Source organism: Cryptomeria japonica, chromosome 7, assembly GCF_030272615.1.
Source record: "Cryptomeria japonica chromosome 7, Sugi_1.0, whole genome shotgun sequence".
Taxonomy (NCBI): domain Eukaryota; kingdom Viridiplantae; phylum Streptophyta; class Pinopsida; order Cupressales; family Cupressaceae; genus Cryptomeria; species Cryptomeria japonica.
Window position 1 is genome coordinate 628,976,370 of NC_081411.1, and position 15,203 is coordinate 628,991,572.

The 15,203-nt window shown below is 34.9% G+C and overlaps 1 protein-coding gene across 1 annotated transcript; it reads left to right on the forward strand.

Annotated features, from left to right (window-relative positions):
* The first annotated feature begins 3,211 nt into the window (after positions 1-3,211).
* LOC131032618 (L-type lectin-domain containing receptor kinase SIT2-like) lies at positions 3,212-4,793 on the forward strand. The gene is made up of 3 exons (XM_059208828.1): positions 3,212-3,894; positions 4,050-4,352; positions 4,448-4,793. The coding sequence occupies exons 1-3, from the start codon at positions 3,212-3,214 to the stop codon at positions 4,791-4,793; spliced, it is 1,332 nt and encodes a 443-aa protein (XP_059064811.1).
* The last annotated feature ends 10,410 nt before the right edge of the window (positions 4,794-15,203 follow it).

The following is a 15,203-nucleotide window of genomic DNA, read 5'->3' on the forward strand; positions in this document are numbered from 1 at the left end:
GTTTGCTACCAACTGTTAATTACACTTCTTAATTTCCATTAAATCTTCTTTTATAAGATCCTTCTCACAAATTAAATTTTCATTTTCTTTCTTCACCTTTCTACATGCCTTTCCCATCAAAACAAATAATCTTTTTACACAAATAGATTACCTAATATTGCAACTTTTCAATTTACTTTGACATCATGGACTTTTTCACACAATACATCTTCTTCAATTCCTATTACTTTTGAACTCAGTCTAGTTTTCTCTCATGATTCTCCTATTGATATTTTTAATACACTAGAGGGACTCTCTAGCTGAGTTTTGCATACACTATGTTAATTTGATTCTCCTACAAATGATACTCTAACGAGATATTACAAAAAAACATACATCGGAGATGCTTATTATTGAAGGGTGTAGAAAGCTTCTAAGAACTTAGATATGCATGATGTATAAGTAAATAATATATATTTCCATTAGTTATTTACAATTATTAAATCCTTAAGAAATCAAGCATGCTTTATTTAGTTGTGCCTAGAAAATACTGGCATGTACAAGGCCCTTTTAATCAATTTAAACAAATAGAGCTTCTATGGAGATAATCAAAATACATTTACTATTGGACTTTTACAGGATACTACAACTTTGTGGCAATTGATATTTTGTTGGTTAGGGAGTAACTATTTCAACTAAATGTGAAATGTAACAATTGACAGATTGCAATTTTAAGTAATAAATGAATGCAAGGGATTTCATCTCATGGAATTTTAAAGACGACTACATTTGTAGGGTTAATAAAAGTGAAATACTACCATGGAATATTTAAATTGTCTTGACTTAGAAATATTATCTTGTTGTGTTTGAATATCTAATTTCAATTTCTTAGTTTCAAGGAATCTAGCATTCAACAGTTCTTGATTAATGATAAAAATACAATGAATTGGCAAATGGCTTAATGGTTAACATGTGAAAATACCTAATAGTTACAAGGGTTGTTTGAAGATTATGTGAATTGATCCTCGTCAACATTCCTGAAATGACATGGTAAGTATATTGCTTTTTGTAGGGACCTTTTGGAAATAAATCTAATATCTATACACATAAGTTGTATGGAATTACCTATCACAACAATAATGCACTGTTGGTAAGACCTATAGTATGAAAACTATTTCATTTTTTTTCTCTATTGCTAGATTCAAGGGCACTAATTATTTAGAGATTTGCATAAGCTATTGAGAATTGCATTTGATGCTAGTTTTTTGAGTTTTGTTTTTATGAGATAAATGCTTCAGTATCAATTACAAATCCTCAAGTAACATATTATTTTCTCTCACCTAAGATTAGTTCATCTAATTCTATAGATATAGATGACTTGTATTAGGAGGTAAATTGTATCTAGAAGGTTAATTTGCAAGAGTATAACATATCATTTTAGCTGTATATCTAGGAATTTCATTATTGCTACTTACAATAGGGTGGCCCACAACTGCCTAGTTAATTTGTTTATTAGGAATTACACATATAGTTTAATAGATTTTTGGGAAAGAGTATGATTATTTGAAGCAATTATCAAATTTTAATTATTTTTGAATCTTCAACAATATTTAAAAACAAATGGATAAAGGTAGGGAAGATGAAATACAGGGGCTGTATGGCTACAACATTCCCTTTATATTTTCAGGTACTAAGCTGGTCTACTACTTTAACTAAGGTTTAAAAATATTCACAAAGATTATATATGAAAGTAGAACATTGAAATATTATTTAAAATAAAATAAAACTATTATAATTAAGATAAAAATTTGCCAGAATGCTTGATCAAACTTTTTACCAAAATTTTAAGAAAATTATATTCAAACTTTTTTAGTAGTAATGTTTCTGATCTATTTTCTAGTCCTCACTTCAGAATTAGGGTTTGGGACAGTTAATATATTGATTAGTGATCAATTTAAAAACAGTTTATTGAGAATCCATTAAAAATAGTGAATTTAATGATCTTAAAATAGCTGCATTCATAATGATTTTTATTTACAAAATATAAATGTGCTAGCTTTTAATCGCATTTCTACTTTTCAAGGAAAGAAAATTCATCTTGACAAATTTGAAGCATACAATGCATACTTGAATTACTTCCATTTTATTGAATATTATCTGTGAATGTATTATTCTTCTTTATATTATTCTTGGCTATGTTGGTTCTGATGCTTATTTTGTAATGACTTAAGAGGTTAAATCTATGATTAAAATTCTTAAATAAGAATTTAAGAGATCGCAGGAGTATTTTGCAGTCAAAATCTGATATTTTAGAAACATTAATTGGGCATTGATATTAGAAATCAACTTATGGATTTTCTTTATTGAGCATCTGTAGCCTGTTGTTATTGTTAGCATATTCCTGAGGAAACATAAGTGCATGCAATGCATGCATTTATGTTTCGTCGGGAATATGCTAACAATATTACCCACTACCAGATGCTGAATAAAGAAAATCCAGAATGTTCCTATCTTTACAATTGCGAGAAATTAATATTCCAATATGGTGTTCCTTTCTACACTATTTTTATATTCGAACAGATGCATGAGAAAAGGAAAGCACGGTAAAAGAATGGAAAGTTTGCAATACACAAAAATGTAAGTCTGGACCATTTTGTAAGCTGGGTTTAGTCTTTTTCATTCTCTTTTTTTGACATTCTTAGGTATTTCGTTTCAATTTTGGCTTCTACAGAGAGAATTATTTCAATCTGTTGGCCATATGCCTTTCGTTTTTCATTCGATTTTTTTAATCTATGTTGCTCATTACGTTTAAGTTCGAACAGCACATCGAAATCGAGCTGCATCTTGACAGGGGAAAGATTAAGCATGGTTCTTGTACTTTTCCTCCTACCCACCTCACTTGTTGTCCAAGTCCACACAAATTTTATCTTCAACCAGTTCAATGCGTCGACCCTTGATTTGTTTGGTAATGCCTCAGTGCAGTCTAATGCCATCTCCCTTAATCAACCATCTCAAGCTTCTATTGGCCGTGCTTTCTATCGACATCCTGTGCGCATAAAAGATCCGGGCTCCCTGAATTCTACTCTCTTTCAGCACAACTTTTGTGTTTAGCATTGTTCCTTCTTCAGCTTCCCAATCTGGGTTTGGACTAGCATTTATTACGACTCCGCACAGATATCCAGAGGGACTTTTATTTGGTCCGTACCTTGGCTTGAATACCAATTTGTCAGTTATGGGACAGGCCTCTAGTCATCTTTTTGCAGTCGAGTTCGACACAGTAAAGAACTTTGAATTTAGGGATATCAGGAACAATGACGTTGGTTTAGTTCTCAACGACCTTTGGTCCATGAACTCTACGGCTGCAGGCTACTGGAACAACATCAGCCAATTCCAGGAATTACATCTCAACAGCAGACAGAATATTCAAGCTTGTATTTATTATGACAATCTTCAAAACGAGCTCAAAATCACCATTGCTGAGGCTGGTAATGATCGCCCACAGAAACCATTGATATATATGAGAAATATATCTCTGTCCAACATTGTAGAAGAAGAAATGTACGTTGGTTTCTCAGCAGCTACGAGACTCATTTTTGAAGAGAATTACATCCTGGCCTGGAAATTTGCTACAAACGGAACCGCGCCGCCCGTGAATACATCTAATTTTCCTTCTTTTACACACACAAAAGCCAAGAGCTCAAACTCTGGACAGATAGCTGGCATTAGCACAGCTTGCATCGTTCTCATTCTCCTGGCGGTGGCAGCATCAGTTGTACGGATCAAGAGAAATCGATACACAGAAGTTATCGAAGAATGGGAAATGGAGTATTGGCCTTACAGGTTTAAGTACAAAGACCTACATATTGCAACCAAGGGCTTTCGAGAGAACTTTTGGGGTCCGGAGGCTTTGGTCGGGTATACAGAGGAGTCCTTCCCACAAACGACCTCCAAGTAGCAGTGAAATGTATCCGTAGAGAAACCGATGAAGGTTTCAAGGATTTCATAGCAGAAATCTCCAGTCTTGGTCGCCTTCAACATCGAAATCTTATGCAAATCAGAGGCTTCTGCAGGCGGGCGAAGCAGCTCTTCATAGTTTATGACTACATGCCAAATGGGAGCCTTGACAAGATGATATTTAAAAAGCCAAAGAAGGTACTCGAATGGAGTCACAGGTACAGAGTGATCAGAGATGTCGCTGCAGGTTTGTTGTATCTTCACGAAGAATGGGAGCAATGCGTAGTACACAGAGACATTAAGTCTGCCAATGTTTTGCTAGACTCAGAGATGAATGGGAAGCTTGGGGATTTCGGGTTTTCCCGTCTGTACGAGCATAACGAAAACTCACAGGCTACTCGTGTGGTTGGAACATTGGGGTACATTGCACGGAGCTGATACACACAGGAAAGGCCAGCCCCGCCACAGATGTATTCAGTTTTGTTATTTTTTTGTTGGCGGTTGCATGCGGAAGGAAACCTGTCGATATTTCCCTCGAATCTGATCTAATAGTTTTGTTAGACTGGGTGAGAAAGTTGCATGCAATAGGCAGTCTCATGGATGCAGCCAACCCAAATCTTCTTGGACAATATGTTGAAGTTGAGACGGAGAGAGTACTCAAACTGGGGCTAATCTGTTCCAATCCTCGGCCAGAATGCAGGCCTGGCATGAAACAAGTTTTACAAATACTTGACGAAGAAGATCCAATACCAGGCTTCAACTTTCTGTCTTATTTGGATACGACTGTACCGGAGAGCACTTGGAACTCTTCTCCACGTTACTGTAGTAGCTCAGATGCTTCCATTTCCAAGTCAAACTAGCTTTCTGGCTGTGTCACTTTATAAGGTCGATGTTTTTGTGGCTTTATGTTTCTTTTGTAATATTCCTTAGTGTGGAATGCTTCATGTTGTATTTGTACAAAATGTTCAGTATAGCTTCTAATGTTTAGCATTTACTTTGTTGGAATTTGTGGGTTCGGTTCTAAAGCGTATATATATATATTGCTGGTTCAGTTTGTTGTTGCATCAAAAGACTGATCTATCAACGTCTGATACAAATTGTAGAGATATGGATCGCACGGGAGGCGATTAGTCCCTTGTCACAAAACTTGATGGGAGCGCTAACCATTTTCCCAACATATGTGTATGTGTATGTGTATATATATATGTTTACTAAGTGGAGAGGCTATATACAATGACAACAAAATATTAGTTAACATTTGATTTTTTCAACAAAAATTGGTGGTCATTTATATGTTTTATTAAGCATTTCATAACAAAAATCTTGTTAGAAAATTTTATGGGTACCTGAGAGTTCTAAAAGATTGGTCTTTGTTCGCTATTTGGCATGATGATGATTTGGCATTGTGATGGGAGGGCAGTGGTCTCTACAATTGAAACACCTTAGTTAATGTACCTTGGTATCCAAAATCAACACTAGCCACCAATTGTAGGAAAATATTAGTTCTCAACTTCTCAGGATGGAAAATCACCACTTGAAGGTCATAAATGGAGTATTCAATTGACTATATGTGTGTGTGTGTGTGTGTGTGTGTGTGTTTACTAAGTGGAGAGGCTATATACAATGACAACAAAATATTAGTTAACATTTGATTTTTTCAACAAAAAATGGTGATCATTTATTTATTTTATTAAGCATTTCATAGCAAAAATCTTGGTAGAAAATTTGATGGGTATGGGTCAGTGCAAGAAGCCGAGTCCACTTTTTGGCTAAAAAGTGGAAGTGTTTTTCCTGATTTTTCAAGTTTTGTCTCATTTGAGCTTAAATTTTGAAACACTTGGAGATTGAATCTTGGAAAACACCAGGGATATAAAAGATAGCCCTCTGAGTCTACTTTCCAAATATGTAATTTATTTTAATACCCGCACAATAAAAAATAACTTTTTGAATGGAGTTCTAAAAACTATGTTTTAAAAATGTATGTTTCAGGACCATACCATGCATGTGTATGACCCACATTTTTTGACACAATTAAAATTATTTTCTCAAACCATTTTGGGAAATAGTTTGTAACACACTGAAGATTGATGAGCATATTTTTCTATATTTTTTTTAAAAATATTTGTTTTTAATTAATTTTTTAATGACCATAATTATCTTTTTAAAAATTTGACTTGTACGGCCCACATAATTTGATGTAAACTTAATTTTTATTTTAAATAGAAAACAATTTTGTGCAGATTGATGACATATATTTTTTTTTTCAAAATTTATTAAAATAATTATTTTATTAAATTAACAAAATTAGTTAATATTTCAAGTTTATGGACCCGATTTAGTATAAATTAAATAAAAAATAGTTAAAATAATCAATTTTTAAATAAATTTACATATTTAGAATCTAGACATTATAATCTGAAATGGGTTTTAATTTCATATAAAAATTCTCTAATTAGAGGCACGTAAACTATTTTAGAAGTTCATATTTATGCTTTCATTCATGGAGATTTGAATTTGCATGTCCATGTCTCAGGTGTGGCCATCCTAGGCCTATCCCAGACCTAATCCCGAGGAAAGTGGCAGGTTGTGGAATTACCTTCCACAGAATGGGCCCTCGTTTATGAGACGGGGGCCGATTCCATTTTTTAACCGTTGGTTTTCGGAACGGGCCCTTGTTCCTAAAATTACCGTTATTGTAAAAAAAAAGGATAGATTGCATCAATTTACCAGATTATCATTGGAATCCGTACTGGCAAACATTTTTTACAATATTTCACACTACTTTTTAATCTTTTTTACACAAATTTCAGAAGAACTCGGTAAAAAGAAATATTATTTTTTGAAGAGGAGTTTGTAAAGATGGGTTCAAAAAAACATCAAAAGAAACAAAGGAAGACAATGATAGTAGACGAAATTCAAGCACAAAGAGAGGAGGCAAAACGCTAAATAGATCGAAGATCACAACAACGACAGTTGAAGAACACTGAAGCATCTAGTTCAGTGCCCATTGTAGATGACACCATTGAAGAGATCATGATGGAAGCAAGAAATGTAGAACCGAACAGGGGTATGATTGTTGATGCAAATGTTCATGTGGATGCGAATCCTAGTATGTTTTTAAATCCCCAAGACTATGAAGCCAATCAAATTGCTGATTTAAATGAAGCTGGATATAAATTTAATATACCAATATGAAAAGAAATAAAAATTGAAAATATTACACCACCCTCTCTGAAAGAAAATGAATGTAATTTGTTTACTATTGATAGCAATGTGCTAGATAATCTTAATGGGTTAGTTTCTTGAGACAAATCAGAACACATGCGAATAGATTATATAAAAAAAAATTCTATAATAAAAAGTTCGGATTTGAATATCAATTAATGTTATAATTAATACAAATGTTAAAAATATGTAAAGTCATGAAAAAAAAGGTATTTATGCAAAACCAAAAAGAAAAGATGAATCATATAAACAAGTTGTATCTATTGTTGCTAGTGCCATTGATTCTATCGGAAAAACAAGTTGATCTAAAGATAAGAATACGACACGTAGAGTTATAACAACTACTAATCAAGGTCAAAGTGTTCACAATACTAGCAACATTCTTGCAACACCTTTTTTCATGACTTAATTGACTCCACAAGTATACAACGAGTGAAGAAATATAATTATTATATGTAGATAGTTGAAACTTATGTGAATGATTTTCTAATTACTCATTTTGGATGTCAAATAGTTTGATGCTAGAGATTCAACATCAACACCTCGCAGTGTATTTCATCGACAATCTTTCACCTAGGTAAGCAATTTATCTTTAATGTTGTTATTAAATAATATAGTTAGTTTTGGTGATTGATCAATATACTTTGTTTAATTTTCAAATGTTGACATCAGAGACTCCTCCTGCTGTTTATGCATGAATGGAGCGTAGTGTTGCTGTAGCAGTAGCAAGTTCAATTGCTTTGACAGAAGTATGAGACATATTTGTAAATTTAGTAAATTTAGCATTACATTTGTTATCTTAATAATATATTATTGAAAATTTTAACGACACTTGTATTTAGTTTAATTTATATTGTGATGCCTACAGGAGGGGATTGATTCTCACTCCCTTGCACGAATAACATAGCAGAATATGAAGCATTAACAACAGGACTATGAATTATAGTTTAGTGGAATATCTAGAAACTTCATGTTTTGGGGACTCTCAACTCGTGATTTGTCAAGCAAATGATGATTAGTAGACTAAAGATGAAAAGTTAATGCCTTACAAGAAAATGGTGGACAATTTTAATCAATATTTCACATTGATAATCTTTGAATAGATTCCAAGGGATAATAATCAAGCTACATATGCTATGGCTACCATTTCTTCTTTGATTGATATGCCACAAAATGAAACTTGGTATGAGTTCTTAGTGGATAATCTTTTGGTTCCCTCATATGAAATCACTCTTGGTAAAATGATGTGTAGGTCTCGATTCCCCTTGGTATGGTACCATTTTCATGTACCTCTGTGACAATATCCTTCCACCTGACCTTTCCAACAATCAATGTCACACCTTCATTCATCAATCCTCTCGATAAGTCATTTTAGTTGATACCCTTTACCATCGATGTCTAGATGGTACTCTTAAGTTTAGATGTTTAGAAAGTGATAAAGCTCAAATTATGTTATATGATGTTCACGAAGGTATATGTGGTGCACACTCTAGTAGTTCAACCTTAGCTAAGAAATTGATGAGGGCTAGATACTACTGGCCTACAATGGAAAAAGACTCATATTAGTTTGTCAAAATGTGTAAGCAGTGTCAGATTCATGGAGACCTCATTCATGCACTAGCATAGGAACTTCACTCGATTGCCACTTTGTGGCCTCTTTTTTAGTGGGGACTCAACCTCGTAGGTAAGATTTGGCCTCCCTCTTCCAATGGCCATAAATTCATTATTACAACCACAAAATATTTTACAAAATGGATTGAAGTTGTTCCTCTCACCCAATTTACCTAAAAGAAGATTGCTACTTTTATCCTTAATTAGATCATTTGCTGATATGGTGTTCCCCTTTCCATTGTCACAGACAATAGGCATCCATTCAAAAATTAGGATGTTCGTGAGCTTTGTGATAATTTTAATATCCATCATCGCTTTTCCACCCCATATTACACCCAAGGTTATGGTCAAGTTGAGGTGTCTAACAAAACTATCCTCAAAATTCTTAAAAAGGTAGTTGATGATGTTGGCCATAACTGGCATTTCCAACTCAACTCTATGCTTTAGGCCTACCACACAAGTGTTAGCACACCTACTGGAGCTACACCTTATTCATTTGTTTACAGTGCCAAAGCTATCTTTCCTATTGAGGTTAAATTACCATCCCTGCGAGTCTCTTTGGGCAATCTAATCAATGATGAAGATTACGGGGTCTCCCGCTTACAAGATTTGGAATTATTGGATGAGAGTACAGACAAACTCCTTTCAATCATCTTAAAGAATATCAACAAAGAATGAGTCGAAACTACAATCATAAGGTATTGCCTCGCACATTTGAGGTGGGTGACTTAGTACTAAGAGAGAATCCTAAGAATCAGTAAGAAAGAGAGAATGTTAAGTTTGAACCAAATTGGCTTGGCCCTTACATCATAACAGTAGTCTATGGATCAAGTTCATATCATCTCTTAACACTAGATGGAGAACCTTTGGAGGATCCTATTAACAACATGCACCTTTGTAGGTTTTACATAGTTTTTCAAAGTATCCCAATATAAAATATATATATAAAAAAAAAAAATCAAAAATACAAAAAAATCATAAAAATAAAAAAATTGTTACTTGGTGAAAACCTGGCAAACAGGGGCCTTGTGACACAAAAAAAAAAATGAAAAAATTGAAAAAAAAATTAAAGAGAAATAAATTCGTCCAATGGTGAAAACCATTTCGGTGGTGCCTTGGGAGAGTACTGTGGTCAAAATTGGGTTACTGGCACCATGTGTAGAGAATTTTCTCCTCCCTCCTTCAGGATTCAATCTCATTTTTTCACTTTGCACACGCTCACAACCTACCATCAAATAATAAATTTATCCACTCCTATCATGGCTTGTTATTGATCTACCTAAGATTGGTTATCCATTTATAATAAACCCCTTTTCATATTTTCCTTCCATAATAAATCAAGTCCAATCTGTAACTGGGGCAAAATCCTAAATTTGGTGATGTAAGTGGTATCCTGAGCATCACATGTTTTGAGGACCATTGTCTTTTCATTTCTCCTTCTTTTCATGTCCAATCCTCCTTCAAAATGAAAATAAAAGGGTCATTTGCATCGCTAATCTGCAATAAAGGTATCAGTTTTATGGATTCAGTCAGTTCTAGATGAGACACAATCAATAGTGGGATTTCAACAAATCAAATCTTTCAACAAACTTTGGCAACAACAGGATTTTCAACATTTTTCTATACTTTAGCAGGAAAACAACATTATGACCAAATCAAACATGTTAATATATGTGGGAAGAAACTCAAATAACTGTGAGTCTAGTATGAATGGGGGCAATCCTTGTTTGTGACTAATTGATCTCCATGCAAATGGGTACAATTATTTTCTAGGTCAAACCTATACCTGGATGGTCATAACCTATTTGCCATAATAAAGCTCAATGGTGATAATAGCACAAGAATCTCTTTCACCTCCATATCTTCTACCTTCCATCCCCATTTCTTTTATTTGTCCTCTATTGTCCCTTCTTGAATCCATGTAGCTCATTATCACATGACTGAGTATAATGACATGCCAAAAATATCTGCATCTAATTTAGTGTTCATCTGCATTATCACATAGTAAATTTCACCATATTCATATACAAATCATAATAGAATCACATCCTACACACACCACTTATTTTATGTCGTATTTCATATAAGCATTTGCATTCTCATATAAATCATAAAAATAACATAAAAATAATGCATCTCATCATGTATCTAGTGCATCATAAAAGTAATCATAGAACATCATTTTCCTTTACATCATGCATAGATAAAAATATAAATGCACAAAAACCAATGCATCATATCTCATTGCATCATCATAGGCATCATAGAATCATAATAAAACATGCATCATAACATAAACTACATCATCATATAGAATCATCATATCACACAATCATAAAACATATAGAAGAATCACATAAGAACACATGTATATAATTGCTGCAAGGATAGATCATCTCATATAGACACAAAAAAATATATCAATTTCATAATACAATGATATCAAAATATCATATGGCTACAAAATCACCTGAAGGTGTCTATATCATCATACAAAAACCAATACAAAATGGGATCCAAGAGAGCTATAATGATGACCCTCCCTCATAGTTGCATGCCTTGAAGGAATCTGAGTACTTGAAGTCCCTACCCCAGGATCATCTCATCTATCTCTACTCCCTATTATTGGTGGTGTGGGTGGACCCATGACCCCTCCACTAGATGTTGCTCGTTTGTCTCTACCTGTAGTGGTCGAGCATGAAGCTCTGCTATATCTCCCTTGTCTCAAATGTGGAGGTACTGCTACATAATACAAGTTCCTCCAATCTACTATCTCATATCCCACTTGGAGGTAGAAGGCAAGCCTTGATGCTGTGTCTCCTACCATTGTAGCCCTAACCACCCTCAATGTCTCCTCGACGACTGTATATCTCTTTATATCTTCATCCTTCTCCTGCTATATGTCTCCTAATTATCACCTCAATCGAGTCACCTCTCTCTTGAGATCATGGACCTCATTAGTGTGGCCCTGTGTGAGCTCCCACAACATAATTAGATCATCCTCCTCATCCTCATCTCCTCCCTAGGCTCCATCAACATACTCTCTCTATTTTAGAGCATCCTATCCTCGCCCACCCTGAACCTATTTGGTTGGTATCTGAACCTATACCTACCTCTATCTAATATTTACATGTCCCTATACCTATCTAGGAATCTATAAGACCTATCCCCCTTTTCCCTTGGGTGGCCTCGATGATCTGCCTCCCTACCCTGCATATCCACCTCCCTAAACACCCTATTCTCTCCCTCCATCTCTCTGTCACCCTCTGCCTCAAATCATCCTCCTGGCTCCCCCTCTCCTTTGTCTCCTTTGTCAACCTTCACCTCCATCCTCATCATCATCATCCTCCTCTGCTAGTGGTATGGGCGCACCTAGATCTATGAGCCTGGGGAACAGATGGGCTACAAAATAAGCCTCATACTCATCATCGATCCTGATGCTAATAACACCTACTAGCATTCCCCATGGAATTGCAACCATCTCCTAGAACTGGGTAACTATTGCATCATATGACAAAATAGGCCCTCAATGGACCTGCTTTCTGATAGTGCAAGAAAACTCTCCTGAGCCCCATGGCATCCGATGTTATTCTTCGAACTACCTCCAAACTCTATCAATAAAATGTCCATCAAGAATGTATGGAGTTCGTCCTATCAGATATCTGCTATGGAAGTAATATGGTAACTCCTTATCATCCTCCTCCCAGGCCTCGCAATCAAGATAAGGAATCCATGTCACACTATCAATATCATCAATAACCTACTGCTAGTACTCTACCTTCCCAATTCATGGCTGGGAAGTGATTGTGATATACAGGTGGGCATATGATTGTTCATGTCCTCGAAATATAAAATGAATCTACCTCATCGCTACTATATGCTCATAGGCCCACACTTATGGAAGTGTCACCCCACATCCTATCCCATAGCCACCGAGGTATACAAACTAGTGCAACTCATGGTACATATGAGCTAGAATATAGGGCCCCCATGTGAATCTCTTCCTTTCTATGAGAATAATCTCTAGTGTCCTCTCCCATCTGATTGCCAACCCTTGTGTCACTCTATCAGAACATAAGAACCTCTCGATCACTCCTCCCACCACCACTGCTAGTCCCTATCTACTAGAATATATGACATCCTAGCTCAAATGTCTTGGTTTGAAATATAGCTCCAAGTCTATAAAGACTTGTCTGAGTGCATCCCTATCTCCCTCCCTGTCATATACTATGAGATCCCCATAAATCGACACCTATAGTATCTTGTAGACATCCTCTAATATGACTGACATCTTGCCAGTTGGCAAATGAAATGTGCATGTATCCGAGTGCCATTTCTCTACAAGAGCAGTCAATAGTCTTGTGTTTGTCTTGATCTTTGATATATATATCACATGTCTCAATCCCATTGTGTTAATACCGACATGCTCCTCAAAGGTCAACTCTGGTCAAATTGCTAAGTCACTAGAAATCTCTCTTGTGACTCTAGTTGGGGCAAGTACTCTTGCATCCAATCAAACCAATCGTGTCAAGCCTAGTGGTACTCATGTTAACCACATAGTGCTACTCTTATCCTAGTGCTAATGTTTATCACATGGTGTTGCATCTTATCAGTGTATATGTCTATCACATTGCACTTGATCTTATTTTGCTAGAACACTCGCCATATTTTTTAAATTTGATGACTTATCCTATATTTAGCTTAACAAACCTATCTATTTAGGGAAACTATTGAGTGAATCCTCTCGGCAACTTATCTAATTGGCAATGTATGTTTATCACATAATTATCAATTTTAGCCTAGTTTTCAGTTTGTCTTCCCTAGGGCACATGTTTGAGTGAGTCCTCTCAGCATTTTATCTAACTAACATTGTATGTCGATCACAGAACTATCAATTTTTGCCTTTTTTCCTAAGCATAGATATGCTTCTGCTACATAGATGTGATTTTATCCAACCCAAACGTGTTTTGACAACATAGACGTGCTTTATCATGACAGGCACGACACTATCCTACTTAAACATGTCTTTTAGACATAGATGCCCATGCTCATCACAGGCATGCTCATAGCTTGATGTAGACACAATTACATTTGTAGATGCACCCTAAGTAGACTTAGATTTGACTATTTCTCATAGATGTAGGAAAATCTTAGATGTAAATGTGTTTTAACCCTAAAACTGATTCATTTTTTTGCTAAACTAATCTAAAAATGCATTAAATGAAGCAATATATATAGAAATGTACAATGCAAGGTTGAGGTACATACTAGCCCACCCATGTCATCTTGTCTCTGGAATTGTTGGATATAATCGAATCTATGAATCCTCTCGGCCATCTCTCCTGCTCTACTGAGTGCTCTTTAAAATCTAGGTGCTCTGATCTCATGAATGTTGTGGATGCAAATGAGATTGTTTTCCTTGTGGCCTGTACATATAGGTTGCTTAGCCCTAGTCTCTCATGTCAGTCTTCTTATCCCTTGTTAGTCTCCTTTTCCAATGTGACCTTGGCACCCTATCTTGTCAATCTATTCTATCATTTTCTTTCTTATTAAGAGATTGTATGCAACTCTTTAACTTTTTCATCCAATCTCTCGAGGGGGCATATCATTCCCATCTTAGGACAACTTTGTATTAGTTTATCTAATCTTCTGTGAGCCAACACAACAGGCTGCATTGTCTCAAAGAGAGGAAAAATGTAGACACCTAAAATTGTCCTCTTTAATTAAATAAATATTTTATTAATTTAATTATTTTATCCTAAGTCTTCTATTAATTAAATAAATCTTTATTTATTTAATTAATTAATTAATCCTCTTCTAGCCTTTCCTTATTTAAATAAATATTTTATTTATTTAATTGGTCCCACTTCCTCTATTAATTAAAAAAATCTTTATTAATTTAATTAATTCATTATCTTTTTCCTCTATGACACATGCCATTTATCTTTTAATTTTCCTCTATGTACCCCCTTCACTATTTTATTATTTCTTCTACCTACCCTTACATCCCAGTAGACCATTTATTTCTTTCACCTCTTAATCTCAACCCTCCATTTTATAAAGCATCTTCTATATAAGAGGACTCTTTCTCTCTTTCTAACACCTAATGTGTCTATCTAATGTGACTATCAAGCCTTCTTACAATCAAGCAACTTCACAACCACAATCCATTCTTTGTTGAGCTCTTATGCACATATAAATCTGAGAGAAAATATATCAAACAAGATCAATGAAGATGGAGACAATGGAGATTGAAACCCTACTTGGCATGTGAATGCACATATAAAATCTAAGAGAAAATATATCAAACAAGATCAATGAAGATGGAGACAATGGAGATTGAAACCCTACTTGGCATGTGAATGGTGATATTGTTTTATTTGTTGATTTGCATGTTCGTAGGTATCTTCATTGGTGTATGGTGAATGTTTGCT